The following is a 27,860-nucleotide window of genomic DNA, read 5'->3' on the forward strand; positions in this document are numbered from 1 at the left end:
AGGTTGTTAAAGCATTGTAATGAAGGACACATTTGCCCGACGATTAGAGCTAATAGCATGTATCAGGGTGCTCTAATTGTTGTTGATTATGTAAGTACTTTAATCTCAAGTACTTCGTGCTATATTATAGCGCCGTGGAGATTTAGGCAGAGAAGCTTTTTAATTGAGTGCGTTATTGGAGATTAGTGAATTGTGATGTAAAGGGAGACATGCTCCTGAAAGAAAAGGTGGGAGACTGTTGTGCTGACTGGATGAACACCTTTCAGCAGACTTGTGCCAGCGTTATATTGGCTGAAGTCAGCAAACGGGTCTGCGACAAGAGGGCGGTGCCTACTGGGAAGTGTAGGCGGAGGCTGGCATACGACTAACTGCTCGCGTGGCTTTTGCTTCATCAGTTCACAGCCTTGTTAGGGTGCCTTTCGAGCCTATTTCAGCAACGCCGAGCTGAGAGAATTCATTTGGGAGGATGTCCGTGGCTGATATTATTGGCCGGTGACCCTGCAATGTCATGCCATTGACTTGGCAACTTTTGGATACCTTTGGAACAAAGTTCCACCAAGTGATTCAGATCAATTCACCAAAGTACTGCGATACTGCGAGGCCCTACGTGGCTCGCATTTTCATTGGCAGGTGTGCATCCTGATGGATGTGAGCAATGTCCGCTTTGTAAATGCCAACACAACACGCTCGAACATCGTCACGACATATCTCGAGGGACATCACGAATCTGGATGTATAAAATTCCTCTGAACCATTTCCAATAAAATGGCTGCCAAGGACGATGTGTAATACAGTATGAACATTTAGAGGTGTAAAAACACAAACATCTAATATCGTATAAACATGTCGATGACAAATACGTGCATATAAAGAAAGAAAATCCTAATTATGTTACGCCCCAAGTCTGCTCATCTTTAAGTGACATCATTACATATAGTACTATAATCAAATTGCTGCCTCACTGCTAGAATAATCTCTGCCCGACGACAGCTGGGATAGGCTCTGCGACACTTGTGAGGGGAAGCGGATTCGACAATAAATGGATGGATGGATGTTAAATGCACCGACATTTGCCTTTGTTTTAGCAGCGCTTGTGGCATCATGTTAGTTCTTTTCCTTTTGGGGTGTCATTACGAGCTCCTCCGTATGAATATTCAACACGGGCCTGCAGGAAAAACAATATATGTTTGAGTGACAGGACCTGAAAGCCTCCCCAGCTTCTTCACAAACCTCGTCTTTTCAAATCCCTCCTGGACACCGCCTGGTTGCCTCCAGCATAACAATTTAAATCCCACCTGATAATAGCTCTTGTCACACTGACAGCTGTCATCAAGTCAGCCGTGTACACTCTTTAGTTTGTTTCTCAAATTAGCAGGTGGATTTTGTCATCACGCTCTTTGCGTTTCTTTGTCTATAAAAAGGAAAAAAAAAAAGAAATCACCCTCAGGGACAGCAACTAAATGTAGAGAAAGTTCCGCTATTGTCGCTGCGAATTGAAAGCATCTTTGATTGAACCTAAACTACAATCATGGAAGCAGTACGTTTTTCTTGAGAGGTTCGTGTGAAAATCATGTGGAGTTTTAAATCATGCATGAGCACACTATGCAATATTGCTGCTTGGTGACTTACACACACGCAACTTATGGCTCACTGAACCGTCCGATTCCCTTGGTTTTGACAGAAAATCAAAGCTTTAGTTACAGTGCATTCTGCAAGCTCACGCTTACCAACTTCCACATTCACCTCCACAGTAGTTATGACCGATTACAGAGGCTGGTGATCCATAAGATATATTGTAGTGTATGTGTTGATTTGCCCTTGAATTGACTGGTGTGGCAGATATGCTTTAGTGGTTCACTGTGAAGAATAGGGCCACTTTCCATTGTCATTTATTGATTTATTTATTGACTAGAATCCCTGCGCATGATAGTGCTCTTTAAAAGGTGCATGAGTTCAGCTGCCCTCCTCCAACAAGGAAGTCAAATGTGGGTGAGGGCTTGGCAAGGCTGTTCCATCCCACTGCCAACAGATGCTCTCCAAGGGTTTGTGCAGGAAGATGGCCACGCTGAGCAGAGCCAGCCAAACAAGACTTCTTGCGCCGAGCATGCACGCCTCGAAAGCCCGTCGAGACTCGTCATTATTTGGTGGATTAGCATCATAGTACAAGGCAATTTTTTCAATGGATTATCACTGAGCGTCCACATGGCTGGTTGGAATCACTAATGAAGTGTTTCTATAATCCTCATTTGCTAGTCTCAATATCAGGGGAATATTTGACTGGAGGTATTGTTAGTAGTTCCTGTGTCGCAAAAAATAATGTGGGTATTTTATATATTTCAGCTGTTTCAGGTTGTGATGAGAAATAGTTTCATGAAGATGCACGGTGCACTCTATTTACGAGAGTGTACCGGTCTGAAGTATGACGCTGCAGAGCGTGTAGTCATTTTACTTTGGAATGACCTCCGAAGTGGTGTATTTTGCATTAAAAGTGCACCGCAGACAAACGCTGGCCCACAAATGTCCCCACTTATTCCTCAATTCGGAGCAGTGATGTGTCACAATGCCGCCGCGATTGGATCGACGTGAAAGGCGAAATTACATCTCGTTCTCATTTGTGCCAATAGCGTTGAGTCAGAAGTAATCTCGAAGCTCGATGCTCCCCAGTGATAAGCACTAATAAAAACCTCATTTACAGTAAACTGTTTACTTTTTGAATGCATCATTCTAATCTGGAATATTTCCCCTCCAGTATCGACTGCCAGGCTCGCCTTTCTTTTTCAATGCCGCCACCTTTTCCCTTGCCAGCCCCAAAAGTAGGCCAGCAGAAGAAGAGTTTGTTGGCATACATGAAATGAGGTCTAAAGGCTGAAGTCAAACAGGCTGCAAAGATGCACCGCGCCGCGCCCGAGAGCTGTCACGGCGTTCTCTTGCTGCCATGTTTAGAGCAGTGACAGTGCATTTGTAGGACCTCCGCCCATGACTTCTCCAACGCTGTCGCGTCGGATGAAATCAACTTTTAGAGAGGATAAATAAAGGAAGAGTCGGTGCAGATGGGTGGTGGTGGTGGTGGGGGGATGTGGGGAGAAGTACATATAGAGGAGCACAACCAGGGTGTTGAAATCAGCGTTGCACCTCGTTTCACTGTGCCATTGAATATTTTTATTGTTCTGCGCCACTGGGAAAAAAAAAAACGCCTTGCTTTTTGTGTGGGTGCAGAATTACAGAATAATAGATCAAGAAAAGGAAGCCGGTTATAATAGATATAAAGGTACCCCCACCTGAAATTCACCTCACCTGAATCTGACAATGTTGCTTTCCATTGTGCAAGATCGACGAAAGGTGAAATGAATCTCTTTGCGTGATGCACTCAATCCCAACCAAATCACAACATTTGTAACTGTGTTTGCTGAGCGTCCAAATACAGTGGTGCCTTGAGAAGTTTCTTCTTTTTGCGACGGTGACTGTAACTCAAAACACTCCCGTCAAATCATATTTTCCCATTGAAATGAATGGAAATGGCATTTATCCATTCAACACCCTCATAACTTGAATTGTTGCAATGTGTATTTTAATAGCAACCCCTTGTGCCCAAGGGGTTGTGGCACCGTAACATTGACGCTATTTCGCATTTAGCTAGCGGACTGACGACTAAACTATGTTGTTGTTTAAAAATGCATTAGGCCTGATTCTCTTTTGTTTATGTTCGATTTGTCCGCCTCAAGCCAGCATCATTTTGAAAGCCATCACATTTTAAGAACGCACGCAGCACTTCTTGCAAGCCCACTCTGTCATTTGCAGATGGACAATTCCTTTATTTCTGCTATTTATTTCTGCTATTTTAAGCCCCTCCCGACCCGACTATCTAATGAGCATGAGTCTGCAGAGCGCTCACAAGATCAACCCCTGCATCTAATCCCTCATTAAAGAGGATTGCAGCCTAAAACCAGTGTGCTTCTGCTGCGTTTGGCACCAGAAACGTACACATGGAATTCGACAAACGGGCAACCCCTCGACATGCGCACACAAACACGCTGCTCTGTGTGGGCTCATTAATTTGTATCTCTTGGTTTAATTCATCACTAACAGAGTGCTTAATGTATCTTTAATTTCAACAGAGTGGAGTTGATTAGTGTACTTTTTCCCCGTGGCCCCGTAAAATGTACTTTTCGGTTGCGTAAACCATTGGGTCCCTCTCATCTGTAATATATCATCGCAATCATCAGGCGCTCGGTCACAATCAACTGGTAGAGCACACTCTTGAGTCACTTTTGAAAATTGTGAATTATAATTACAGTGGATGATTGCAGTCATTGTTGGGAATGCAAGTGGATCCACTTGTAATTAATCAGTAGCGGCTGCACAACTCTATTCTGCCCCCCCCCCCACCCTTATTTTGATTTTACAGACTCTTTTAACCCTGATGGGTGATGAGGAATCGTGTGTGTGTGTGTGTCTTGCGCAATAGGACACTTTGCCTGTCAGTATGTCCGAGTGTCATGATCTTCCAAGCTCAGAGAAAGTAAAAAGCCCAAGCTCCTTTTCCGCCCCCAGAGTCATCTGTCAATCATCTTCGATTCGGAGGTGGGGGGCAGGGGGGGGGGGGTGGAAGGCATGCAGTGAAAGAGACACAGTGAGAGATATAAGGACAAAAAGAAGAAAGTCTCCCTTTAGAATGAAGAAATAGACCCTTCGGTGATCTGACAGTGGGGCCTGGAGCTGAATCCCAACGACGCGATGCCCAGTTAAAGATCCACAGAGGGACTGCTCGGTCTAACCACAATATTGATTTTAATCATGTCTTCAAAACGAAGACTTAAATAAATAAAATGCGACTTGAGGGGTGGCGTGGAAAAAAATAAGGAAAACGTGAATCCGTAAAATGACCACCGATTGATTTTTTTGACACCTCACTAAATGCAGCAAAGCCCTCTTAGATGATTAGAAGGTGCTTGGTTTACATGCATGCTCGAGACGCTGACGTGTACTATTCCTATGTGTGCACGGTTGTATGATTTTTTTTCACGATTGTTTTTATTTTTATTTGTTATTAAAAAAAATCATTGGTAATGACACGGATTGCAGCAAATCCTGCAGAATAGCACATGTTCCTTTTCTTGTGTCTCCCCAAGCTGATTCACTTTGCAACGTTAAGTGAACATGACGACAGACTTATTGATTATCTCTCCTTTGTTTATGACGCATTGCATAATTTGAATCCGAATATCAGCGTTCTGTCTTCTTCCTCACCCTGTGCTCATGATGTTTTGAAACATTGGGTTGGATTTTAGCCAAGTAGAATGCTACCACTACAAGTAACAGTGGTGAGGGACTGTTGTGGGGTGATGCAATGGCGGTGACCATTTGACGAAGCCTCAGCTCTTGAGGCTTCAAAAGTGAGGAAACAATTACCGCTTCTATTATCGAACAGGACAGGTTGATTGAGAAAGGTATTCTCTTGGGACACGTATTCCTTTGAGACAGCTATATTAGAAAACCGAGCCACTCCATAAACAGAAAGTGAAAATCGATGTTGCCCTACTCTTGCAGTTGGGAAGATTTTCTGCAATTGTTCGGTGTGTCTGAGGTCATTTGTGTCCATTTATCCAAGAGTGCAGGTGTTGTAATGGGGTTGAGGTCGGGGCTCTCAACCGCAAGAGTTTTGTCTCGTTTACAATTGGAGTTCTTCCACATTGCGTCGGGCTGCCACAGCCATGAACTCTGTGCGTTAGCGACGCACTTAACCCTCGAGTGCGACTTTTACAATTCCACTCTCAAGCACGGGGCCATCATCCTGTCCTTCAAACCGTATGATTGCGATACCCCATATAAAAGATAATGGAATGTAAAATGTATTTTATATCCTCTAAATGCAAAGGGCAACGACTGAAGGCTCACTCTACTATTGTTTTAAGCTTCGTGAATCTCCCAAATTGACAGGCACTGAAATAGGGGACATGTACACATGGTCCTGCCTCATAAGCTCCCCTCTGTTTATGACAGCCACGCACCCGTACGGAAGGCGGTGAATCAGAGGAGCTCACGCTGTCTTGGATCTCTCCCACTGGGGGCCACAAAACAAAAAGTGAATTGTTGAACACCTAGGGTTGGTGCAACACTCTCGGTCTGTGTTTTACAAAAACAATTATAGCCATTTCAAAGATTGAACTCAGTCCTTCATCCCGGTTCCATTGTCTGCCGGGAGACATAAAAGGCATATGAAAGATAAATACCGGCAGAAGTAGGCGTGAATTTCTGGTATGTGTGTGTGTGTGTGTGCTCCACTACCACCTTGTTGACCGCAGTCCAGACCTGGGCGACCTCCGTCCGACCCTGAACCATTTGAAAATATGATTGTAATCCTTGTGAGGATTTGGCCCGGGTGTCTATTACCACTGTAATCTGTCACAGTGGCATCCAATATTCATTCCACGTCCAGGTTAAGCCCCTCTTTCTGTCTGCACCACCTATCACCATGGGAGAGGGAGCGAGAGAGATGGGTGGGGGGTTGGGGGGGCGTAGGATGCAATGGCTGATCCACTCAAGGCATGGGTGGGAAGAGGGAGAATTTTCAAAATGAGATGGGTGGCTATGAGGCAGTTATCGAGGAAGAAAAAGCTTTGTTAGCATTCGTTAGCAACATATCTGAAAGCGGATTTTTGCTTCACACGTTGAAAATGTCATACATCTCAATTGAAGTGAAGACAACAGAAAACGTGCACGATTGCTTACCGTGTTCATTGTGAATGAATGGGCTATCATATATAAGCAACCATCTAATTAGACCAATCTTCATCATGATGAAGGTGATTCTCATTTGCATGCCGGAATATTCTCGAGCCACTCGTGTCAGGTGTGTCATATGATGACATAAAACTATCGGAGACCTTTTCGAAAGACTCTTGCAAACCATTTTCAAATGTGAACAAAACCCCCGGCGTAGAGCCGACTTTAAGACTCCTGGACGAATACTTCAGATTCTGCCATTTTAATAAGAAGCAGATATGTCTGATTGAAATGCAGAAAAACACCGGCACATATGCGATGATTATGTTGAAAGATGAATCGAGAAAGAAGGACACAAAGGAAGAGAAGAAGAATAGATGCCACAGGCTGGGCTCAATTTGCTGTCTGAGCCATACGTCTGACACATCTGTCACACATACAGATTGATTTGATTGGTGGGAGCCCATCCATCTTGATGTCTTCTCAGCAGGCAGTAAATTTATATTCCCTCAAGTCCCATCCTCCATCAATGGCTGAAGTGTCGACAGGCCAAGGTTGTCAGCGCCACAACCGTATCTGAGTTTAAAAACCGGACACAGTTGTAAAGCTCAGACACATCTTTGTCTTTTTCGCCGATCATTTTTGTGGATCTTCATGCTGGTGCATCATTCCAATGTGTGAAAGGTGATTTGAGGAACAACGGTTTGGAATCAAGAGTGTGGTCAAGCAATAAATGACTGTCAACTTGTGACGCAAGGCACCACTGCATTTCATATATTCGTGATGATGACAAACTGATCTTTAATCAAACACTCAGTGACAAATGCCCGAACCCAAATGCGTAATGTATCTTCATGTGCAAACGTTTGAGATGAAAATTAATTTCGACAAGTGTTTTGTAATGTGTCTAAAAGCCCCTCACATAAAGAGCAAGCGTTAATCTCCCTCTCCGCCGCCAGAGCACTCCAAAACGGCTCTGGCTCTGTGAAGTGCTGCTGAATAGAGTCTGCAATCAAATTCATGAGCCTGTGTTTACGACATTGTTGATTTTTATCCTTCTCGTTGGCCGTTAAATTAGGTTAACAGTTTGACAGTAATGTGGACAATGCGATTGGAATTCAGAGCGGTATCCTGCCAACAACACAACACGCACACACATGCACACACGCATGCAGTAGAATCTCTATTCTAATCTGATCCAACCAAGTGTGTTGTGACGACATCAACCGCAATTAAGTGCTCCAGCAAACCTGGCTTCTGGCTCGCTTTTCTGTGGCGGTTGAAACCACCCAACACCCCGGTGGGATTTGTACAAACATCTTCAGTAATTATTGCTACGCTGCGTTCAGGGTGCGGTCAATTATTTCCGCTTGTGCCACACTGTTAATTGCTTAACGGAGGCCTCGCAGGTTCCCCTCCAGTAAAACACAGATGTCTGCCATCGATTTTCATGAGGCTGTACACTCAGCATTTTATCTCTTTCCTCTTCTCCGGGTCGAGGTTATTGATCTACATAAAGGCCGTATTTTGAAGCGTGGGAGACAAGTAGCGGCGATAAAATATATTTAACCTGTGGGTTCAGGAATGTGCTGGACGACTGGCCAAGGTTGCAGAGTTTAACGCGCAGCACATTTTTGAGCCCCTCGGGGCACAGGAAGCGATTATGTTTGGACATATCTAGTGACGATATGTTAGGTGTGAAGATGATAAAATTGCATTTTACTGTGGCCTCGGTATCATTCAAAACACCCAGAACAAATGTGTGTAACATGTCCATATGGCTCATATGTGTCATCCAGCGAAAACAGCTTGGGGTCAAAATGACCCAAAAGAAAGCAGATGCGTCCAACATATGTATGGGACATTAAAAACATATTGTCATGTTAATTTTCAAAGGTGCGCCCATTCAATTCGAGAAAAGTCATGAAACAAAGAATTAAAAAAATATGGCAATCCTATACTTGGGGATGCTAACCAATGAATGCAGTCAAATTGACCCCCCACAATTTATAGGAGGGCAAAGTGATCAATCCATTTTCTCTCAGTATGCGTCAGTGCAATTCTACATTTTTGCCAACTACATTATAAAAGGCTTTCACCAAGTCAGTAAAGTCCCTTGAGTTTTGCCATTGTTCACTTATACATGCGTTGTATGCCAATTAGATTTCCATATTTTAGTTGATCTGATTAATCCTAGATGAAATATGTCCGTGATTTGTTGAAATAATTGCTTTGTACCCATTAGCGAGCCCTTTACGATTGCCAAGGGGACATTTTACCGCAGTCTGTTGCAACAGCTTTACGAGACATGAACAAATACTCTCCTGTCTTTTACGGTATGCCTCAGGGCATTAACTGCTCTCTTTCAATTTATCTTGAGGGACTTCTAGTTTGGGCAAAATGATTTTCTCATACATGTAGTCTCAGATCGAAAGCGATTGAACTTATGAGCTGCGAAAAGTTTGCATGTTCAACTTACCACAAGGCCAAACACACACAGATGCACCAGATGCTGCAGTTAATGTCACACCTTAATGCGCCACCATGAGATTGTGTTAAGACACCTGGGCGGAATTTTCCAGCGCCATCCAGCCTTCAACCACCTCACAGTCATGACTTCCCAGAGCAGGAATATGCCTGTAGGGGATGGTCGAGGCAGGATATTAATGGGGCCCTCCAACAGTTAGAAGGCCTGCGAGATTGCTGTCTCATTGTCACCTTGCCATGGAGGACGAGGAAAAACCCGTTAGCCGAATGAAGCCGTTTCTTAATCTAACTAACTGTTAGCCTGCCGAGATAAAAGATAACATACATACAGTATAAATATATTTGTGACGAAATAATCAATAAAAGCCAAGAGAAAACAATACTAGGTTAACGCTGCCTTATCATCAAAAAGGGCTTTCACAGAATATGCTTCCAAATCGGTTTGTTGATTTTTTTTTTTAATTCACTCCACTTAACATATGATTGTTTTTTGTTTTGTTTTTCGATTCATAGGAAAATCCCTACATGTGTAATAATGAATGTGACGCCAGTACTGAGGAGCTCGCCCACCCTCCGGAACTCATGTTTGACATCGAGGGACGCAACCCCACGACGTTCTGGCAGTCCACGTCCTGGAAAAGGTATCCAAAGGCGCTCCTGGTCAACATCACGCTGTCTTGGAACAAGACCATCGAGCTGACAGATGATATCGTCCTCACGTTTGAGTCAGGCAGACCAGAACAGATGGTACTGGAAAAGTCGCTGGACTATGGACGTAGCTGGCAGCCCTATCAGTTCTATGCCACTGACTGTCTGGATGCCTTCACCATGGAGCCCAAGACGGTGCAGGATCTGACCCAGCATACTCTGCTGGACATCATCTGCACTGAGGACTACTCTCGAGGTTATGTGTGGAAGTATGACAAAACAGTTCGCTTTGAGATCAAGGACCGCTTTGCGCTGTTCGCCGGTCCGCAACTCCACAACATGGCGTCACTTTATGGCCAACTGGACACCACCAAGAACCTGCGAGACTTTTTCACCATCACCGACCTGAGAATCCGTCTGCTGCGACCTGCCACTGGAGCCACAATGGTGGATGAGAACAACCTGTCCAGATACTTCTACGCCATTTCTGACATTAAAGTCCAGGGCAGGTAAGAACTCGATGCTCCTGCACTTATTTGTGAGAAAATGATTGGAAAGACAAGCCTTGGGAATAGTTACTTAATGGCTGTCCAGCAATCCAAATCTGGGAAACCTCTGTTCAAATGCGCTATAATTAGCCAACGGGGAAAATATGGGAAACCGCGAGTGGGACTTTACCAAGTAGACAAATCAGTCATCGGTATACAGTTTGCTGACAGTCAGCTGTCTGAGCATTTAACTGTGGTAAACATCAGAGGTACAATTCTAGCAGCCAGGTCACCACGGGTCGTAATTAGTCTTTGATTTCTTGCTTCCGCAGTGGTCAGTGGGTCACGTAACGTGCGAAACAAGATGTCATTGTGCAATTAACACTCACAAAAGCCCCCCCCCCCCCCCCGCATCTTGAGCACAACTGTGTGTCACTGCGGCGCAAACCTAAGCGGATGTGTTTTACGCCGTGTTTTACACTTTGTGGTTTTTCAATTTGACAGATGTGAGTGCGGTTGCAGCAGTGTAGCGATGAAGATTTAATCACGCTTGCTTGGCTCCTCAGACTTGAGAGGATTGCAGTACAAAACGCGCGGCGCGGCAAAACATCACAACAATGCAAGTGTATGCTTGCAGCTTACAGTACGATGTGTCAGGGTCATGCGAGCTGAACGTGGCTCCAAACTATTGTTGTGGCACAACATGGCGGAAGATAGAATGACAACAAATGGGAGCATTATTCATTACTGTGCTTCTATTTAAGTGAAGCAATGGTACATGCATAAGAGTGAATAAGAGGTTATTTAAATGACAATTGGGAATTAAACATCTATTTTTTTGAAAAAGCCCTTCATAATTGCTTGAAAGTGTCGAAAGGTGTTGTTTCTAAATTGTAATGAAAGAACACCTCAAATCGATAACTGTGAGGCAGGTTGAAATTTCACTGCACAACAATGCATTGCAAAAGATACAAGGTCAAAACGATCTCTCACCCCGGTGTCTGATCCCCGTGTGACTCGGGAGTGCCAACTGGCACTGCCCTCCGGCTTCGGACCTGCCGTAGTCCATTTTCAATATCAAAATGCATACAACCACAGCGGGGGGATTTCAAACGCCACCCAAGGGATACAGTTCCACCCATTCGCATGACCAATCGGCTGAAGAGGGCAGGTTTAAAAAAAAAGGGGTCCACTTTATGTAAAAATCAGTAACTTTGTGGCATTAGAATACAGTAGCTGGCCTGAATTGGTCCGAATATACCGGTGCATGATATGACGTTAACGATTGCAAATGTTTTTCTCTTTTCTCATTCGTGTAAAATTTCTGTAACGAGATGAAAGAGATTCAATGTCCATTATAACCGGTGTGTAAAACGTGCAGCCTATTTTTCGAACGACGAAGACCAAACCGACGCATCGCGATGGCGATGGGGCTGTAGGTTTGAGCAATGGCCGCACAGTGTCATCGGGCCACGGCCGCTCTCCAGCTCGCCGCTGGGAGACTGATGCTTTCCCGAGGAACGTGCGCAGCTGTTTACCAAAGGTAACTTGCAGTTCAGCCATAATGAGATCCACTTTAGACTGGGAGGCTTCACTCTCCGCTTTCCCCTCCCATGGCAAATTACCGCTCACCTCCTTTCTTCATGCATCATATACGAGACGTAAGCTCCTTAACCCCTTGGACTACAGTTCTGTGAGACTCGACGGGAGCGATTTTGCTGGGGCAGGGAGGTTGAATCTGGCACATTTGCCCATCCGCCTGGATCAGCAATGAGGAGTGGGGAGGAGGGAGAATTTCCGTAGGAGAGCTCCGAGATTTTCTGGTCTTTCCATAGGAGTGTGAAAAACAAAGAAAGGATTCAAAGCTGTTTTCTCAAGTAGGTCAACCTAGAAAAGGAACAAAGTCCAACTTTGCAGAAGCATGCCCGTCTAGAGGAAAGCAGAAGTGAATGGCGGGGGGTTTCATGCATGATGAGCCTTCGACTGGGCTTTATTACTGGAAGGTACCGTACTACAGGCGCTTGGATTGAAAGAAATCAATGCAGAGAATTTCAAATCCAACCAAGCATGCAACCGTGTGATGGATGTTAACAATGCAAGCCGCCCAGCACTTAAATGAATTTGACACCCTTGTAATTTTTATTGTACAGCTATGCTAAACGGGGGCATGGAAAAAGAAAGCCTGAAAGGTTCTGAGGATTTTCTAATTATCTACCGTATGACTTTAACGTAATTGCAAAGGCCCTCTTTTCCTACATCTTTACAGTAACGGCAGCCGGCAATTTCACCAAATGACCCCCCCCCCCCCCACCTCTCCCTACCATCTCGCCTGTGATCAATACAATGTAATTAAAGCAGAAGGGCCCACCAAAGGATCCCTTCCTCCCTTCCCTGTCTCAACCCCCGTCCCCATGTTTCGCTCTATTTCTTCCGTCCATAGGACAGATGTCTGTGAGGGGACTGTGGTTCCCTGTCTTGAATTATACACGAAGTTGCGGACCCTTTCCATTCCTGTGCCTCCACTCCAGGGATAAACAACAATCACAGAGCCATGAAAGAACCAATGCTGATAACTGTCGATTGGATGTTTGAGCACATTTAAATCAAAGTTCTCTTGCATCTTTTGATTACAAAAGTTGGCGAGGACTTTTAAAGGGCAAAAGGTACTTTCCATTCAGGTTTGTGCCATCCCTCCAAAATTTTTCTCCCACTGAGCCATGAAAGGATGACGCAGAAACCCAATTTCTTGCTGGTAAGAGGACATTTTGTTTCTCTCTGTCCTTTTGGAGGTTGAAATTCAATTTCCAAAGCTTCCACATATATATACCCTGTCATGGCAGCCTTTCACCTGGAATATCAAAGCCCCGTTTCCTTCCTGCTTTTTCCCGTGGAATGGCAGGTTGAAGCCGACCCCCAAAGCTCCTAACGTGTGAGCCTGGAATCAGAGTTGGAATGACAGCTGTGTGCCTAGCAGGAAGCCGAGGCAAGAGGGTGTCTGACAAAGAAGACCTAAGACTCACTTTTTAGGACATTTTTGTGTGAAAGTTTTATTTATTTTTTTTGCATTGTACCGACGTGGATCAAACACTCGAAGGGTGGAATCAGTCAATATCATAACGTTTGACGGAACCACCAACCTTTCAGCTCAGAGGAAAGAAAAACGTGTTTTATTCGGTCTAGTGGTGGACCACAAAACCATTTGTGGTTTGGTTTGGATTTTCTAAGGACCTTTTATGCGAACCAAAATTGATGTGGGCAGTTTGGAATGCTTTCTGAAGGGGCATCATCGTACCTTTGGTGAAAATAGGGCAGCCTACTGAGGTGGTACCTGGGACACTTTTATGGTTTGGGGATAAATATGTCGGTGTGTGTCTTGAAGCTGTAGCTCGGGGATACATTAGTGTAGATTTTCCGTTTGGACAGACATGGACTGCAGTTGTCTCCCTGTTCTGTACCTGTGTCATGGAAGGATAGCAATGATAAACGATAATCATTGCATTGATTTTGTCCTCACTCCGTTGGTGCATTTTAATCGTAGTCAAGTGCACGCGAGCGCTGCTGGATGTACATATCAGCAGTTTGGTAAGTGATGGCTCTCCCTTAAGGGAGAAACGTAGAAGTCAATCTGCCTTTTTCCCTCCCTCACTCTCTGCCTCCACAGTGCTTGGCTTGCTCTTAGGCCAGCCTGAAGTCGACAGATAATCTATTTGTGCTAATTTCATGTTTCTTCCTGTCCAGTTCCCTGTTGAATAAGTCATTCCACTTGTCTTGTCTCCTTAGTCCATCTCCCCCCCACACACTCCATCTCCCACTCCCTGCCTGCCACCATAAGCATCTATCGACGTGCTATGCTCTGCATTTTAGACTATTGACATCAGCACCACATGACGAGTCCTCATGTGGGAAAGTGTCACGTTTGCTGGAAAGTTCAGCTAAACTGGTCCCGCTAAGGTGGACCATCTGCTTACATCCCCAAAATTTTTTTTTCTATAATCAAGCTGGGATTATATCCGAGTCGAGGAAATGGATCTCTGTTGCTTCAGGGGACTTTAAATTTGGTGTTCAAGGACATCTGTCAAGTCACTTTTCTGTCCTCCGTGTTTAGTAGGGGAACAGGCACAAGGGCTAAGGTGGACCTTTGTGTCACACTCTGTTTCCACATTTTTCCCAAGCGCGGGTGGATTCCTTTTTTCCTTTAAAGCCTCTTCTATCTGCCTCTTCCCTGCTTACCATTTTCACATTCCAATAGCAGGATGAACAAGGGATGATTTTGACTGCTTAGTCTCCGTTTGCTGAGTTGCTCATTTCTACACACAATACAGCTTAAAGCGATTGGACTGCATTTTTAATATTCCAAACCCAAACAATAGATGGTTTACCTCCGACTGGTTCCTGGCTGATTCAAGTTTGCTGCCAAAGCAATATTAGGAGGAGCCCAGCATTGGCTGAAATTTGTACAAACAAAACCCCCCTGCAATCGTTCTATGTGTTATTGCTGTTATACATCAATAATATTTTGGCATACATTCACAATAGTCAAATACCGTAACAGGCTCAAAAGCATGTTTTGATTGCATACAACAACGACAAGGTCCAATAGCTTAGGAGAGCAAGAATGGTAGCCAAGAAGATGGAAAAATCTGAAAGAATCTGCTGTAGGAAACAACGGCCACAACAGCAAGTATCTCCCAAAACCGAGTTGAATGGCAGCCGCGGGACTTGTGTCGCTGGAGCTGTGTAGGATTCACCGCACGCTCTCTCTTTCTCCCTCTCGCGCTTCCTCAGGCGATAGAAGATACTGGATCTTATCAACTGGTTGGACCCCAAATCAGAATGTGAGCCTTCAAAAGTAAACTGTGCAAGGTTTCCATTTTTATTTATTTTTTGGTCAGTGAACCAAATATAAAATATGAGGTTTTAAAAAATATATCTATCCACTGTTTAGAGTCACATAGACAGCCATACTTTAGCTTGAAATGTCATATCCCATATTCAATCCTTTGCATGTTCCAGGCAGCAAATTATATTTTTCGGCAAAAATGAATGAAAGCCACGTCTTGCAAACTGTGCGTAAATCGGACCGAGCTGCTCCACCTTGAGATCAAATCAAGTTCATTGAAAGATTGATGCCCAAATAAATTCATGCGATAAGGGCCGATGTCGCCGACATTGAACTTGTAAAAGCTGCACTCGCCATGCAGTCCCTCGCTATTCATCACAGACCGGCGGTGTCGTGCTGCTGTCGAGATAGACCAAGCAAAGCTACAAGTGATATGAAGATTTTATCAGCGGATGACATGACGGCACGCACAACACCTCAACAAATCCCTTTCCTGCTTTTGGGTGGGTGGATTAGATTTTTTTTTTAATGCTTCTTTACACTTTAATCTCATTCCACGGCTGGACGAAATGCAATCTTGTGACAGAATACAAATATTCCATTGCTCTACTTCAGTAAAAGTTTTATGTAAGCGCATTTCACTTTTCTGTTAATTCTTGCAATTCAATGCATACTTTAATTCTGATACATTTCCCTAATGAAAATGAGTCGGTAGGTAACCAGTTTTTATGGCTAGTGTTCGCCAAAACGCAGACCTTGAACTACCATACTCCATTGAGGAAACCAAATACATACAAATACACTTAAAATCAATTAAAAAAACATTACAAATGCTGAGATAAATTTCTAATACTAGAAAGTACTTTAGTCCGCCCAATATCAGATACTTTAAGACTTTTTACTCGCGTTATATTCTAGATTTACTGAATGTCTAATGTGACAAGTGTTTTCTGATCACATGCATCAATTGCTGGAAAAAAAATATTGTGATGACGAGTACAATGAAAAGGATGGCATGCTCAATAATAGTCATAATAACAAAAATGATGATGATGATGATGATGATGATAATAATAGTCTGAAGCAAAATCTGTCAATCTGGAGTGGCCATTTGTCAATTGCCCGAAACGTCAGGCCTTTCCTCTTTCTCACTGTCGACAGACCACATTCAACATTCATGCGCTGACCCATTCCATTAATGGAGAGGTCTTTTTTCGGCGCGTCTTGTCCCCGTCTTTGCGGGCTGTAGCCGTCCTCGTAATGGTCCCCGCTGTCAGGGTTTCATGACTAATCCCCTCATTGACCTCTCCTTCACTTGCTGCCTTCCGCCACTCCCCCCGCCCCCCTCCTGCCACGACTCAACACCACGGCCCCACTGATGATTCAATAACTAGTGGAGACACGTGGCAAGACTCACGTTTGAAATTACTGCAAGAAATACATGAAAAGCCAGACAAGATCTCATTCGGTAATGCGTAAACATCAATGTATATCGGCTAATATTGCAAAATCCTGATGTGCGAGGATTTCCTTTTCAGTCCTTTTCCGTGGAGACCTCAGTCATGTTCCCCTCGTTCATTTTCCTAGCTTCACACAGCATGTGGATTGTGCAACAAGATGGAAATACAAGTAGAATCTCCAGTATGGCGATGTGAAAGAGGCATATGTCTTCTCTCCCTCCTCTGGGGAATGTGAGCACAAATTGGCCACTGGGGGAAAAAGCAGGTGGCAAAACTACGGAGTGTGAGAGTTCAGTCTAATGACACAATGGAGGCACTTCAGGAGTGTCTTCATGTCAACAAATTGCTTTTTAAAAAATGTTTTTGAAGGTGAGATTTGAAGGTGTTTATTTAAAAGGAACCACTTTTCTTACTTTATGTTCAATTTCATTCATGCGCATTGCTTTCGGCTGCCGTTGTTGATTAATGTGCTCTAAAAATATAGTCCAGTTATTTATTTCTTTTTGCTAGATAGGTCAGAAAGAATACGAAATATCGTAAGGAGGTTGCTAAGTTGATAAAACGGAAGTCCGTGCACATCCAAATAAAAGCATCTCCAGGTGAGGGCTACAGGATAAGATGTCGAGTCTATCTCCTTTTTGCATCCTGTATATACGATATAGGTCAATGTATTAGCATAGAGAGTAGGAGACAATGTTGTTAATACGAACACACATTATGTGTTTCTTTTTCTAGTCTTAAATTGAGGCAGAAACATTCCCAACCAAGATTGTCGGCTGAGCCATCATGCCCTTTCTGTTTGCATAATTCATCCAAATGCGTGCACCCTCACACATGCGCATGACAACGGGGTCCATGTGCTCCCACCCTGATTTTCCCAAGCGAGACATTTGATTCTGAACTGGAGACGACGACGACTGATGAATAAAAAACTGCTCGGTAATGGGAGCATCGAGTCATGAAAAGCGATTCAGAGTTAGCTTCTCGCACAAAGCCCAGTGAATGCAGACGCTTATTATGCGCGGTCATCCGACGGCGCGTTAGCCCTTCGAGCAAAGCGGACGCAAACAAAAGGGTTGCAACAGAGAAAAGAGGAAAAGGAAGGACGGGGGAGAAAAGAAAAGTTGGGTTTGTCCCCCCCACCCCCACCCCCATTCACATTTGTGGGTTTTGCTGTGGAGATGATTGTTGTTGTTTTTTTTTTTTAAATAATGCTGAAGATGAGTTAAGAGATAAAACCTAGTATTCTTTTTTTTTTCTTTTTTGCATATTTTGATGGCAAATACATATCTTGGAGAAGTACTAAGGTAAAAGGCCCTTTTTTTACATTTTAGTGCAGATGTCACGTTTGTTATTTAAAAGCTAGTCAAATTTCACATTTGTTATTACTTTTTTTTTAACATTTTGTACAGTTGTCTGGTATTAAATGAAAAAGAAATTCACGGAGGATGTAGTCAGATTAAAATAAGAGTAAAGACCAATAAAAGTGAATTGCTGTGCTTACGGGGGCCGACGACATGCGTCATTTCATTTGTTGCAATGGGCTGGTCTTCTCTGTTTGGAAGCATTAAAACTGTTTAGCTCGACGTCGACCTTCGATTTATTGCCTCATTCCTGATCAGCTAAATCTGCAAGTTCATATTCCTCTGCCATATTTGACCTCTTACAACGAACATTAACAAGCAGGTGTCAGCGGCAATACGAAATGCGGCTCGTCGTACATTTTCAACGGCTCACGTCATTAAACACAGGGAAAAGAAAAACCTCCTTTTCCTTTCTTTTTTTTTCTTTTCCTTTTCATCAGAGCGGAACCATTAACGGCTGCTCTATCAAGGCAGGTAGAAGCTCCCACGGTACCTCGCGCTGGGATTAAGAGAGGTGAGACATGTTAGGGGAGCGGAGAGTTCACCTCTTCGCTATCTGGGAAACTGCCAACATTTTCTGCAATTACAACTGCTCTTCGGGCCCAGCGGCGGGCTCCGGTTTTGGCCCCTGGTGGCTGTTGCCATGGGAAAAGTCTCGTCCAGACATCAGTATTAAGTGACAGGAAAACGCTTACCGGAGGGTAATGGCTGTTCACTTTAGCATTGAGTCTCTGAATGTTTTTTGATGACTATATTAAAGGGCTTGGAGTTGTTTCTATTATTCATAGGATAGACTGTACACTACTCGCGGACGGTTCGGTTTGTTCTTCCACTGATGGAGTTTTCTTACTTAGAGGAAATTCGCTTGTCACTTGGTGCACAGCCAACAGCCGTATCGGTGTGGCCGACATATTGACGATGTTGAGCTTCTTTGGCGTGTCACAGGTAGTAAACGCCTTCTGATCGACTCAAGCTTCGGTCGCGTGTCCAACAGGATACATTTGTGGAGGCTGCAGCCTTGATTGATGTACAGCACGGCTTGATTGATGAAGGGAAGTGCTTTGTTTCCCTTCATGTCGCAAGCCATCAAGTTGTTGGCCTGATCAAGTGTGGATATGAAGCAAGAAGGAATATTTTTGTACTAATAATAATGTGAGAATTTACAAATATAGTAACAATATTGACAGAGTTCTCCAAAAGCGAAAATCTATCGATCTCTGCACGACGTATTCACGGCAATAGTCAAGTGACCGAATGTAACCGGTGTCGTTTCTTTTCCATTTGTTTATCGCTGACCTCAGCTCAACCTGGAGCTCTGCACGCTTCTTTGCTTCCAAGGACTTGTAGTCAATTCAACCGCCATCGGTGGTGAAAGTCTGACTCACCCGGATCATAAAAAAATAAAAAGGTATCAAAAATGCAACAGCCGTTTCTAGTTGCAGTTTGTGGTGATGGAGAACTGCACCGCATCATAGTAAACGGTATAAAGCGTTATTTCTGTTTAGAGCGAGGGCTACAGGTCCCATTTTGATCACTGTTGTTTTTTTTTTGTTTTGTTTTTGGTGTTCTTTTTTTTTTGTTGACAGGAAAAGCTACAAAATTGATTTCAAAAAAACTTCATTTTGGCGCGGATTTTGGCACAACTGACGTTGTGGGCAAGTAAGCTGCATTCAATGAATAAAAGCGCGACAGAGAGAAACAGCTTTTAGGCGAGACCTGGCGGCGGCGACCGACTGACGTGACTGGTGGGTGTATCGTTTTATATAATACGAAGCGGCACTGCCGGGTCTCAGATTTATCTGCGCTATATTTTCATATTCAAGTCATTACTTGGCAAGAAGTCTCTCCAGTGCAAGATGTTTATTCTCTTAATGAAAAATACCCGCAGGTGCTGCCTAAAAGCCGGTGGAAAGAGTTTGTATTATTTCATGTTTACTATGCGTCTATAACATCGCAGCAGCCATCAATCGTTTTATATTTACTCGTATTCTGCATGCCCCCCCCCCACACCCTCCACTTGAATGCTTGAGAAAGGTTGGGTGAAGAAGGATATCATTACGGCAGGTTTGAGGACTTAGGCCCATCCCGAGGGGAAATGGCGCTTCCCACAATGCACCGCGGGCTGGTGGTGAGCGGTGGCGAAGGCAATTACCAGGTAACGCGGAGCAGGACACAGAAGCAGCTGCGAGCTATGCGACGCGGAGGGGGGATTGGGGGGGGGGGGGTTGTGTATCAAAGAAGCGGAGTGTGTGTGTGTGTTTGGGGAGATCACCTGAGACAAAAATAGTGTTTTGTGTGGTTCCTTTGGTGCGATGCAATTATCTCTTCCACTGTTGACAAATCACGTGAGCCCACACCTCAAGGTCATTTCATCACATATCTTGTACCTCAGCCCACCTTGTGTGCTTTTGCCTATTCACTCTGAGGGGGTGGGGGGCGAGGCGGGGCGTACAAAATTGTATTTTTCGAGATAAAATGTTATGTCGCTATAATAATACAGTACCCTCAAAGCTGTCGCTTGGGTAACCTCGACAGTCATCACTTTTGATCCTGGAAGAAGAGGTACGCCGCAATCGAGGAATTACTCTAAGTGGACACAAATTGGAGGCTGTACCGTGTTAGACTCTAATTATATCCTGATTTCGCATTTACATGTCACAACTGTTACGGTATCACAAATGATGACATACATGAGTAATTGTCATGCGTTTGGGTGCCGGCACCTCACTGGATATATGTGAACGTTCGGAGCCACGGTGTGCCTCTGACAGCCCGTGGGCCAAACTGGCAGCCTCCGTCACAATGCCGCCGGCGCAATCGTCTTTCGGCTCCGATTAAAATGTCAGTGATGTTGTAATAAGTGGAAGCTTTAACCACGGAGGGCTCAGTGCACACAAACACATACTGGCAATGAGTGAACGTCCCCTTGTTTTGTTTTTGTTTTTTTTTCTCAACGCGGCCGATCATTTTATAAAAAGCACGAATAACTCACTGATCCTCATCTGCACGAAACCACGATTTCAACGATACGTTCATTTATAACGCCGTTTGTCGCCCGTTGCTCCGAATGCCGTTTGTTATCGAGGGTATTTGACTGACCTGAAAGTTTCTAATCCTACTCAAAAGACACGCCGCTAATTCGGGGTAAGTAGGAGACATTGAATATCAAGAAGCGAGTGGTTTAAGACTCGGCTTTTCCTCCAACTGTCATGTGCATTCTGGCTTGAGGCTAAGCTTTGGTAAATAAAGGGTGAGCTAGCTGTCACCGGAGGTTCTCGCGCTGACGTCGGCGACCACTGTGGGGGCTGTCCGTGTCATCTTGGCCCTTCAATACCTTCATGAACATCGCCATCTGGAAGCGCCCGACATGCCATTCACCTGAAAAGCTGAATGAAAGGCCGCCTTGAAACCAGACTATGAATGTTGCCATCGAGCCCGCCTGAGGATTTTTTTCTCCTGAAATAAAGAAAGAAAAACAGGCACAGTTCTAATCTACAGTGAGTCATGCCGGGTGGAAGTCGCGGCCAGCATTGCTGTTGGATTGTGAGTCACAGTCAACTTAGCAACAATGAATTCTCTTTGAAAAACGAGCCATCCTTCTGCTGAGCTTTTGCATATCTTCCATTTTCCCATCATGTCGACTTCTGACCGCCCATCTCATTGTTGAGGGCCGCGGGACGGAGCCGTGGATAGCACGGAAACTTTTGAATGTGCAAGCGATAGTAATCACAAATCACGGAAATTAACGTGACCTCGAAGCAAATTTTCTCCGCACGGTCTTCCGATATTTGAGTCGTGCTCTTTTACATTCCAATCTCAATTGCTTTTCGCGAGTGCACACTTTTAAGGCACCTTAAAACCGAAATGGAACGTGTCAAATAATTAAACGACAGAAAAATCAAGTGTCACTGTTTTTTTTTTTTTTCGACGTTTGCAGGGGATTGCCAATTGCTTAAAATATGCTTCCCGCTTATGTATTACGGTTGATGTATTTTTCTGCGAGTACATCACAAGGCGAATGATGGCGCTCATTAATTAAAGAAAGTAATGATATCTCCGCAGTGCTCTCCGAGGGACGGGCGAAAATGAATTTGTCGAGTCCATTGTTAAATGAATGTACTGTGAGCTGGGTGCGAGTGAGGATTTAGTGCACCTTAAGGGAGTCCCTCCTTTCCAAGACCGAAAATATGCTTCTGAGAGCTCATCTCATATTAATCCCTCACGGAAAGTGTAGATGTGGCCCCACGCTGCCCGCCGGCTAACTTTGAGTTATTCATTACCTTTTCAGAATTACGAGCTCCTCGCTTTCATTCTCGCCGTGTCTGTTCCGGTGTTTCAGTGGGCTTGTGTTGCTGCTCAGCCTTTTGTCCTTCTGCCGCGCCCAATCCCCCAACTATCGGCGGTGACCTTGCACCCGCCATGCATCCTCCTGTGGGACAATTAAACCTTAGTGAGAACAGACGGAAAAAGGGATATAAAGAAGCCAGGTTTTCTCTTTTTTTTTTCTTTCAGACTCACCTGCCGCCTTTGAATCCCTCTTGAAGTCTGAGTGGAGACTGTTTTATCTGCTTTATGTCGCCTTCAGCCAAGGACACGCGTACCTCCACTTGGATTGTCCGACTATATAAAGTCCTGAAGTGTAAATTTGACTCATGTTGACATGTCATTTTTCAACCCTGCCCCTGTCTCCCTTACCCCCCCCCCCCAACACACACACACCATTTTTGACAGGTGCAAGTGCAACCTTCACGCCAACAGCTGCGTGTTTGACAAAGAGAAGCTGAGCTGCGAGTGTGAGCACAACACCACCGGGCCCGATTGTGGCCGCTGTAAGAGGAACTACCAAGGCAGAGCGTGGAGTGCCGGCTCCTACTTGCCCATCCCGAAAGGCACTGCGAATATATGTGAGTACGCCCACACACTCGCACGGCTGATTCGTAATAGTGACAGGGGGGGGGGGGGGGGGGGGTCACGTGACCGGTGTTTGACAGACAAAAGACGGAAGGAAAGTGAAGACTTTGGGGTGCAGACGGCTGGTAAGAATTGATACCCAATTAGCAGCATTCCGCAATGTCATTTTTTGACATCTGACGCTAACAGTTTGAAAAGTGAAAGAATGACTTATCTGAGAGTGCTTCAAGGTAACGCGAGACAATTAACGCAGTTTCAAAGGAAAACGTAAATTCAGGCTTTTCTTTTGGTTTTGTTTTGTTTTATTTTGAAAGAAATGTGTCAAAATTGACTCCGGTCTACCGTTACATGCACAATTTTGGGGGGGAAGAATGGACGTCACCTATTGCCAAAATTATTCACAAAAATTAAAAAATATCGCCCTACAATTTTGGAAACAAACAATAATGTCAGCAAATCGTGTAACTTCAAATATCATCGCTAAAAACATTTCAACTCGAGCAACTATTTGTGCATAGGATGAAAGGCCCAGTTTACTAAGAGATAGTCTTTGAGTGTTTTTAATTTAAAAAAAACATAATAATTAATTCAAACAATCTTTACTGGTGAACTTAATTTGACTTCCAATTAACATTTCAATCTAATTGTTCACTGTTTCAGAACATTTTGCACGAAAAGCAATTCACTACCGAAACTTCCAATTTGTCCGCTTCTATGCCTTTCTGTGACTCTTCCGGTCTCTGTATCGCGACACTCAGTCGCAACTGGTGACATTCTCTGCAACACTCAGAGGCAACTTCCCTCTGAGAAGCCTCGTCATGGCGAGGTACTTTGATCAATTCTTAGGTGTCATCTTGGTTTAGGGATGTCAAAATGAGAAGCGCATGATGAAGACTGGATGATGACAACCAATCCTAATTGAACTAGTCAAGTCAAGTCAACAGTATTTATAGAGCACTTTCAAACAGCCATCGCTGCATACAAAGTGCTGTACATGGAGCGATTTAACTAGGAAATGTACTGGCCAATTCGTGGATCAAACAGTTTGGGTTTTTTTTGGGGGGGGGGGGGTAAAATGTTGCCATTCAGCTCCTTGGTAGACAACAGAAAGTTGTGCCAAAAGCACTGAAACACTGAACAGTCGAGTGTTCAAAAGCTTCCGGAAGGCCAAATTCGGTTCACCTGTCGAAGAAATTGTGCATTAAGATTTTGAAAGAAATTGAACCCGGAAGCCCCGCATCCCAAACTTTTTGTGATTAGCGCATGTTCTTTTTGCCCACGCGATGTCGTTCGGCGGCACTTAAATGAGATGCAAATGACCTGAACGTTATTCATTTTTCTTATCAGTCACTCTGACCCACGGACTAAATGCTACTTAATTCATTAATCAACTGCGGGAGGTCGTACAGTATCGTACGTACACATCACCCATTGCCTTTCAGACATCCGGATAAACTATAAGCTGCATTTATATGCTTGAGCGCGCCGGTATCCGTTTAAAGCTCTCAAGTTTTATCCGGCTCTTTCGCCTTATTGCATCTGCTGTGATTTCTGCATTCATCACCTGTGCTCGAAGGCTCTTGGCCGCCGACCTAATGACTTATTCTCCGTCCCAAGGGATCCCTGTTATGAGACTTGGGAAGGGTGAGTAAAAATAGCCCTTCCTAGACCCCAGACTGACAGCACATTATTAAAAAAAAAAAAAAAAAAAGTGTCACACATCCTTTGGTTCACCGATGCACACAAAGACACATATTCATAACAGAGACACATTATGTATTCCCTGCAGGTGACTAAGCACATCTTTATCCTTGATTTCAGGCAAAATCTGCATACAGTGTGTATAAAAAAAAAGTCTACACACTCTCGTTCGAATATATGTTAAATAAGTATGAGACCATGAAAAATCTTTTCAAAATTTAATGTGACCTCATCCTGTTCAACTGCATTGATTTTGGGGGGTTCGCTTTCAATCCAAAGCCTGAAGGTTATTGACATATCTTGCCACCATTCCGTGTGGACCAAAAAAAAAAAAAAAACGTGAAGAAGAGAGGAGATTGTTGTCAGAATAACAGCCAGGTTTCTGCACTGCATTCATTATGCTCCGGATGCTGCAGCTTTATTTTAAGTCCTACAAAGAGCTGCTGATCATGGAAATGTCACCAAATGCGCTCACCAATTATCATGGGTGCTAACACATACGGTACAGTGTCATGCCTCGCACTCATTAAAACAACCGAACAAACACACCACACACACACACACACACACACACGCACTGAATATTTTGCTGAATCTCTTTTGCACAGCAGGAGTCTGCTTCTGTGCCTATTTCACTCAAAGGAGCAAATCCCCACGGGATCTTCTAATGTGGCCGTAAAATAAATCTCATTCTTCGGGAGCACAAAACAACCATTATGCAAATTGTCCTCCAATAACACTTCTCCACGACAATAGCGCGAATTACATTCGCATTTGACTCGAACATCTTAAAAGTCTCTCGTAGTATGATTTTACTCACTCCTTCCTTCTTTTTGTCGAAGTAATGCGGTCGTGCAATATAATCACGTATTCGCCAATTGCACAAAGTTGCACTATAAAATATCTTGTTTTATTGCCATGCAGCTGTGATGGCATTCTTTCTTTTTCAAATACTTTTTTTTTTAATCTTAGATCCCATCTCCCTACGTTTTCTCCACCTGACATGCACGTCATTCCATCATAGAAATCTTGAACGACGCCTCAGGCACCCGGATGATAGGATGAAGCTTCAATTCCGAGCCACGCCTTTCGATCAAATGAGCAAGGCTGCCACCTCAATGAGCCAGTGTGTCATTTTGCTCTTTCTTGTTGCACGCTTGTTGCCGGTCTCTCCGTTGCTAGCCTGTTAGCTGTTATTACATAGTAACATTCGGCAAAGTACAGGCCACCACTATAGATGGACTCCTGTGTTTGGTGATGAATGGTTTCCTATAAAACATTTAAAAAAAAGAACACATTACATTTTTTTTTTAATCAAAGGGGGTTTGGTGGGGGGGGGGGGGGCATTTATAAATATTTGATTCACAATTCCGATGACAATTTATTTTCAGTTTGGAACATGCGGACATGAAGGATGGAATTGTTTAGTGTGCGCGACAAAGCTGTGTTCCCCGTAGCTTTATCAGGGAACATGTTTATTATGGGCTTGATATAATTTATTATTAAGGTCACCGCGGTGATCTCAGATGGATGACTGCAGAAATGTGCAGAGCCTGTGAGGCATTAATTTCTCTCATCTCCGGGAAGGGAGATTTATATGAAAATGACTTGACGTTACCGTTCATGACTCAGCCTGCCTACCCTGAATGTGTGCGTGTGTTTTTGTGGATGGGGCGGCGAAAGGGCGTGGGGGGGCTGGAGCATGGGCTACTGACCCCACATGGTCATAGATCATTTTCAATGAATCGCACGCCCTTCACAGATCATGTTCAGCGACTTGCAACCGTGATCCCGACATCGCTCGTAAAAATCAATGAAGCGCACGGTCAACATGAGCTGCTAATGCTCTTCCGGTGTGATAGGATAAAATTAGATTGCCGCCGTGCCCTCATCATGATGGCGCTGGGCAACGTGGACAGGATAGGAAATGACAGTGATTGAAAAATAATGGAATGGCTGCGACAGTGGATCTTGGAAGTCTGTTCAAAGCCCACAGGTTGTTCATAAAGGGGTGAATAATTGTGCTGACAGCCCATCGGGGCTCCGAATCGTATTAAACAGGAAGGAAGCGCGTCAAGTATGTTTTGTTAATGAGTCGCCAGTTTCTAACATTTATTTTGAAAATATTTATTTTATTTAGAAAAGCCCGGTTTCTCATCACATTCCCAATGGCAAGACTGTTAAAGTTGTGCTTTTGCATGTATGTGCTATATTATATCAAATGTGTGCATCCGGCTACTCTAATGGAGATTGAATATCGGTTTGGATATTTGTAGAGCGGACGTTGAGGTGCACGGTGATTTGCTGAAGATGTGATGTTTTCCTTGAAGACGAGGTGTTTATTGAAGTGAACAACGAACTCTGCGATTAATTGGTTCATTGTGCCTTCATCGCAGTGCATTCTAATCGACAGCTCCATCCACGCTGCGGCACTCTCACATTTCCTCGCTGAAGGCAAAGAGCAGCGGTATCGCGATGGCAGACGATATTGATGACTTTTTTTTCTACTTTTCCCACTCAGGCTGTGAAACTTTTGCGCTTTGTGCCGCTCACTAACAAGAGCCGGTCTCCGGTGTTGCATTCACAGGACTGAATCCTCACCTTGGAGTGTGTGAGGACTGAGACTGTCGATTTGTCCATATGGCCATATTTAGCAGCACAGACATATTTGTTTTGTAGAACAGAACAATCTCATCTGTATAAAGTCACACAGGCGACCTTATTTTTTCATTTTCATTACATTCTTTCACATCTATGATCATTTGTTTTTGTTTAGTTTTTTTTTCTCCCATTCATCTTCTAGAATTTTTTTTTTGTTTTGTTTTTAACCAATGTGTCTTCTCAAGTCTTTGTGGCCTGACTGGAATTTTTTTCACGTCCAATTCGTGGGCAAACTTCTGGAGTGGTGCAGTGATGGATGAACGACTTCCGTCATTAATCAGGGAGTGCTGGGTTTGAGTCTAAATTAGTGTTTCGCTCACAGAACTATATATGGTGCAGTTTTTCCCGCCCCCCCCCCCCAACCCCCCTCTTTGTGAACATTGAGAATAAAGACAAAATACATTGAGTTATAAGATTTGAGAATTAATGGTGACGAATTACACATTTCATGACCTTAAAAAAACATAAATATGAAACAACAAATGTCCAAAGTAAGGAAACAAAAACAAAGTATGAAATCCTTTAGAAACACGGTTAAGTCAAGTCAAGTCAACAGTATTTATAGAGCACTTTCAAA

General features: G+C 43.9%; 1 protein-coding gene across 9 annotated transcripts in view; it reads left to right on the forward strand.

The window, feature by feature from the left end:
- Positions 1-27,860, forward strand: part of ntng1a (netrin g1a) — a 54,957-nt gene that overhangs the window by 12,153 nt on the left and 14,944 nt on the right. For all 9 annotated transcript variants that reach the window (XR_007960412.1, XM_052054967.1, XM_052054971.1 and 6 more), the window contains exons 3-4: positions 9,724-10,367; positions 22,742-22,914. Coding sequence is in view for 8 of the 9 variants with exons in the window: in XM_052054967.1 (XP_051910927.1) it covers positions 9,724-10,367; positions 22,742-22,914 (817 nt within the window). In the remaining variant the exon portion in view is untranslated. The remainder of the gene's footprint in view (positions 1-9,723; positions 10,368-22,741; positions 22,915-27,860) is intronic.

This window comes from Hippocampus zosterae, chromosome 20, assembly GCF_025434085.1.
Source record: "Hippocampus zosterae strain Florida chromosome 20, ASM2543408v3, whole genome shotgun sequence".
Classification (NCBI taxonomy): Eukaryota; Metazoa; Chordata; class Actinopteri; order Syngnathiformes; family Syngnathidae; genus Hippocampus; species Hippocampus zosterae.